Consider the following 6,000-nt stretch of genomic DNA (forward strand, 5'->3'; position numbering starts at 1 on the left):
TTTCTCTGCCAAAAACTGTAAAATTCTGGAAAACCTTTCGAATGCTGCTGCTGCTCATTTCCACTCGTGCTGGACACGCGCTAGGGTGTTGAATTTCCCGAACACTCCACCTCCACCGGAGTTACATAATTTATGTGGCATTTTAACGCCGGGTTTCTGTAAAATTCTCATCTACCTAACTCTAGCCGATATATACAACATATATGTGTAGTTTGTTGGATCCTCACATATGCCGCACCACTTGAACGAACTGGCAGCAGTTGTGCCGCTTAATTAGCGGCTCAAAGGCGTGGCCAAAAGGGCGACAGAAGTGTGCCAGAAGTGAGAGGAAAGATTGTGGTGGCATAAGGAGGGAAATCCAGCTCAGATAAACTGATTCGCCTTAGGTAGCGGAATCAAGGGAAGGCACATTCATAGATCTGCGGTTAGAAGAAGGGCATTCGGAATTAACTTAGATCTTCTCCTTCAATGCATCCAGCATATTGCTGAGTAACCTTATATCAAAAGGAACACAATCCGCTGATAGGAACCTTGAAATTTCCTTATACCCACCCCAGAACCCTAGTGTCATACAACACCCAAACAAGAAGAGCACTCAATTTTTAATGCACTTCCGAGGGGTCAGCACGCTGCACTCGTAAATTAGCCATCGAGTCCAGAAACGAAATTCAATTGCTTCCAAAATAAAAATGCAGCACAAATGCCGTCCGTGTGTTCGATGGCAACTTCAAAAATTCAAATCGTACACGGACCAGTTGGTTCCCTGTACTCCCGTTTGGCTGCCGCCCCTCGACGAGGTTCATAAAAATATCCTTTTATAGGCAACGGTGTGGATGTCTGGACTGGCCATTTGGTCAGTTCTGGCTTAGAATGTATATCGCTATCGATTTTGTGTATCGTAAACTTTGGAGCATTTGCTTCTTGGAACATTTTATGTTCGCGACGTGTGTTATTTTACTTTTAGCTTTAAGTGGTCTCAATTTGGATAGTCTCAAATTTGTGTTTTCCCTTTTATTTTCAGATATCAGTCGCCTGTCGCGTTCGCCATCGCCACTTCAATCGAATGGTAAGTGTATTTTCCTATTTCACCCATTTTCCTCATTTTAGAGCATCAGCTGTTGTCCGAATACGATTTACGAGATTTGTCCACTTCATACAGATAGACACGAATGTATGTGGGACTATATGTACATATGTGTATTTATACCAGGTCTGAAACATCTGCTTTTTGGGGCAAGCGGCATGAGGCACATCTCGGTTTCACTAAATCACTCGCATGTTTTGGGTTCGACACAAAAGACAATAAACCGGAGGGAATATCAAACTATATTCAACCCTTGCCTGCGACAGCCACGCGTTAGGCACTGGATATATAGGGTATATGGATGAATGGTTCGGTTTTAGGGTTGATTGGGCTGTTTTGCTAGGGAGGGTCGCCCCTCCTCACACAATGGCATGTCAAAACTTTTGTCACAGCCCCTGTGACTGTGATTTTGGCCGAGAAAATGGAGAGGGGCGTCTTTAAGTTGATTTTGATGTCTTATTAAATGGGTGTTTCGACTTAACAGCTTCTTAAGTAGTTGCTGAGGTGACAATTGGGCCTGTCAATTCCCCCTAATTGTTCGTTCGCCCAACTGAGGAGCTAAGGAAAACCATTGTCGAGTGTGGTGGTGGTCTTTGGGTGCACTATAAATATTTGATAGATTCATAAAAACCTTCGATTATTATTCATAACTCGTTGCTCGCAGAAGGCTGCGTTCAATTTGCAATTCACACTTTTCAAATTTCATGGACTTCGTTAGTCACGGTCCGAACAAAAAACCAACTTCAACCTTTTCTGGCTCCCTTTCGATATTTTTTACCCCCCCCTTTTGACCACATTATTGACAGCATTTCGCTTGATTTGAATTCGAATATGTGTGAGGGAGGCTGTCTGGTCGTGTGTGTGTGTGTGTGTGGGACTGGACACAGTTGCTGTGATTTCTTTCACGAACATGAACATATATATTTACATATATTTTATGCAAAAATTATTCCGTTATGCCGGCCGTATGTGGGAGCGCTTTTGGGGTAGCTCAATGTGCAGTCAAACTGACCATTTGGCTTTTTATTATTGGTTGTGCTAAATGGAGCAGGGGCGTACTGAAAAGGGGTTCCTTATAGGGGTTTTTAATGATTCTTAGGCTATCTGGTTCATGGAATATACTGTATTCCATGTTTAAATATATTCCGAATAGCTTTCAACATTAAAAATAGCAATTATTGTAGTTTCCTTAGAACCCCTTTTATAAAGACAAAGACACAGATCTCCGCCCATGCCGATAGCTATTCACACAACACATACAAATCGAATTTGCACATCATCTGAATACCAAATGGACGCACGTAGCCCATCCAAGGAGGAGAGAAAGAAATCGTTCCTGGCCAGGGCTCGGTCGCATATGTAAAAGGGATGACCATGTGGTCTGTGGGTCGCCCACTTGGGCGAATAAGTCATCAAATTCACGTAGCACCAGGGATCGGGTACTGAGGATTGGGCATTCGGTATTGGGGATTGGGAATCGGGCATCCATCAGGAGGCGAGCAGAAGTCATAAAGTAGCCCAGGCAAACAAATGCAAAAATTGCCTGCAGTGGACAGGATGTGGAAATTGGTTGGTTCGGGGCCTTGGGATGCGGTGTGGGAATGCGAAATTCTGGATGCCAGAGCAGGGGTCACTTCAAAGGGTTTAACTCCCTTGATTGCCCCTTTATGAGGGAGGATGTATGGTCGTCTAGTTTTAGCTCAAAAATAAACTCTTGACGTGTATTTAAATATTATTGCAAATCAATTGGGCCGAGCCGAAACCCTCCATTCACTCCATTCCCCATCGCCTTGTTGTATAAATAAAATGCATACAAATAGCAACTTTATACAAATCGCCTGGCCAGGCATTTGAAATGCTAAAATGCCACTTAAAAGCAGCTAAAAGCGTCAGCCAAAATGAAAAGAAAACATGAGAATTCCATTTGATGTCAAGGTGGAACTATGTAAACTATGGACCGATGGTCTCGCCGGGGGTGAACGAAAGAGTCGAAGAAATTTTCGCATAATAAATCCATGGCGGTGGGTGGTGGTCACGTGAAAGGCTTTCACTCGAAACCGAAAACCAACGGACTATGAAATTGAACGAAAATTATACAAAACGCTTGTGTGGCCTATGCTAAATTTATGCAAAAGGACATTCGAATGGGTAAAACGGACGAGGTCCCCACAGAGTGACTCATTTTGCATGGCATCAGTGGATGGGAAAATACATTCTCCATGGGGCTTGGCCAGTTGGTTACGCCTTCCTTTCCTGGGCTTGATTGTGCTTTCTTGGGAGAGATTTTTCAGAGATGTACAGCTGATGAAGTAGTTAATAAAGTTGGGGTGGACATCCTCACTTACATATTTGAACCATTTGGAATTGTTAGTTTGTATTTTCCTAACCCCTAAATCTTTCTTTACTTATAGCTTCCGATTGCGATGACAACAACTCGAGTGTGGGCACCTCGAGCGATCGCTGCCGATCTCCTTTGAGTCCTGCGCTCTCCTTGAGCCACCAGCAGGCCAAACGCCAGCTGCTGTCGCTGCAGCCCCACCCGGCACACCATCATCACAATCCGCACCATTTAAACCACCTGAACCACCATCAGTACAAACAGGAGGAGGATTACGATGACGCCAATGGTGGGGCATTGAATTTAACCAGTGACAATAGTCGCCACAGCACTCAGTCTGCGTCGAATTCGGTAAAATCGGCCACAGCATCGCCGGTTCCGGTGATTTCAGTGCCCTCGCCAGTGCCGCCCATGATCTCTCCGGTTTTGGCGCCCTCGAGTTGCGGCTCCACCACACCCAATTCCATGGCAGCAGCGGCTGCAGCTGCCGCCGCTGTGGCATCCACAATGGGTAGCGGCATCTCGCCGTTGCTGGCCCTGCCGGGAATGTCCTCGCCACAGGCTCAACTCGCAGCAGCTGGCTTGGGCATGAACAATCCACTGCTGACTGGATCCCTGTCGCCACAGGACTTTGCCCAGTTCCATCAGCTATTGCAGCAACGTCAAGTTGCGTTGACACAGCAGTTCAACAGCTACATGGATCTGCTGCGGAGTGGTTCCCTGGGCCTGGCACAGGACGATCCGGCACTTACCGCCCAGGTGGCGGCTGCCCAGTTCCTAATGCAGAGTCAACTGCAGGCCCTCAGCCAGGCCAGTCAGCAATTGCAGGCACTGCAGAAGCAACAGCAGCGCCAAATGGATGAGCCACTGCAGCTGAACCACAAGATGACGCCACAGCCACGCAGTTCCACACCGCACTCGATCCGCAGTCCCATCACAATTCGCAGTCCGGCCAGCTCACCCCAGCAGATGCACCACCACCACCCCCATCCACTGCAAATCACGCCGCCCAGCTCAGCGGCCAGTTTGAAATTGAGCGGTATGCTGACGCCCAGTACGCCCACCAGTGGCACCCAGATGAGCCAGGTCACCACCACGCCGCAGCCCAAGACGGTGGCCAGTGCTGCAGCTGCTCGGGCAGCGGGCGAGCCATCGCCGGAGGAAACCACCGATCTGGAGGAGTTGGAGCAGTTCGCTAAGACCTTCAAGCAGCGGCGAATCAAGCTGGGCTTCACCCAGGGCGATGTGGGTCTGGCCATGGGCAAACTGTATGGCAATGACTTCTCGCAGACCACCATTTCCCGCTTCGAAGCCCTCAATCTGAGCTTCAAGAACATGTGCAAGCTGAAGCCGCTGCTCCAGAAGTGGTTGGATGACGCCGATCGGACCATCCAGGCCACCGGTGGTGTCTTCGATCCTGCCGCCTTGCAGGCCACCGTCAGCACACCGGAGATTATAGGTCGCCGTCGCAAGAAGCGCACCTCCATCGAGACCACCATTCGCGGCGCTCTGGAGAAGGCCTTCCTGGCCAACCAGAAGCCCACCTCAGAGGAGATCACCCAGCTGGCCGATCGGCTGAGCATGGAGAAGGAGGTGGTGCGCGTGTGGTTCTGCAACCGTCGGCAGAAGGAGAAGCGCATCAATCCCTCCCTGGACAGTCCCACGGGCGCCGATGACGACGAGTCCTCCTATATGATGCACTAAGAGATCAAGGGTCGTCCATGGACAGCAGGGAGGTCACGTTTAGGGACAAAGACAGTGCAATGTGCGGGAGAAATCGAAGGAAGCTTAGCAACAGCAGGTGTGTACTCCTCTAAAAGATATATTTATAAATATAAACATTTATTACTATAAAACCAATGGATAAAAACGTAATTGTTTGGAAAATATTCCGTTTATTTCTTAAATATTTCGTATGCTTTTCCAAGTTGATAATGTCCTGAAAATTTAACAAATTTTTATTTCATTTTTAAGATTAGATATTTGTTAATGGCTATCTCAACTAACGTTATCTTTTACTCTGCTTATTATCTTGCAGGTTCAAAGTCGCAAACACATCAAATACTAGCATAATTCTGTACTACGGATAGGTATCGGCTCCAAAACAAATCGGGGTTTGCTTGTGTTAACTATTAATGGTATTTATTTAATTGTAATTCTATTATGAAGGTTATCCAAAATATTGCTGCTCAAGTGAACCGCGCTACTCATTCGGCATTCAAGTTCACTTGCTCAACAAGATTTTGTGGATCATAAGGAAATGGATTTTATTTGCCTTGATAAGCAAATAAATTCGACTTCTTTATAATTATTTTTGTCGTATGTGTATTACTAATATTTAAGTACAGTCTTTGCACACTTTTCAAAGTCAAAATAATGAATTCCTAGCGAATAATTAGAAAGTTTACCACTTTCCACGTAATTTCTTATGTAGATTACATTGTAAGCATATTTATTTTTCGCGTGAATACTGTGATAATCAATTTGAATGATTTTAATTTTAATAAATGAAAAAGAAAACAAAGAAAAACATTATAAACATAAACTAACTGTACGTTGTATGTTATGGGCAAGTAAA

General features: G+C 45.9%; 1 protein-coding gene across 2 annotated transcripts in view; it reads left to right on the forward strand.

Annotated features, from left to right (window-relative positions):
- Positions 1–5,700, forward strand: part of LOC6617757 (protein nubbin) — a 39,522-nt gene extending 33,822 nt beyond the window's left edge. For both annotated transcript variants that reach the window (XM_032720509.1, XM_002042033.2), the window contains 3 exons: positions 1,022–1,066; positions 3,496–5,223; positions 5,461–5,700. In XM_032720509.1, the coding sequence (XP_032576400.1) occupies positions 1,022–1,066; positions 3,496–5,126 (1,676 nt within the window). In that variant the 3' untranslated portion in view covers positions 5,127–5,223; positions 5,461–5,700. The remainder of the gene's footprint in view (positions 1–1,021; positions 1,067–3,495; positions 5,224–5,460) is intronic.
- Positions 5,701–6,000: the final 300 nt, after the last annotated feature.

This window comes from Drosophila sechellia, chromosome 2L, assembly GCF_004382195.2.
Source record: "Drosophila sechellia strain sech25 chromosome 2L, ASM438219v1, whole genome shotgun sequence".
NCBI lineage: Eukaryota > Metazoa > Arthropoda > Insecta > Diptera > Drosophilidae > Drosophila > Drosophila sechellia.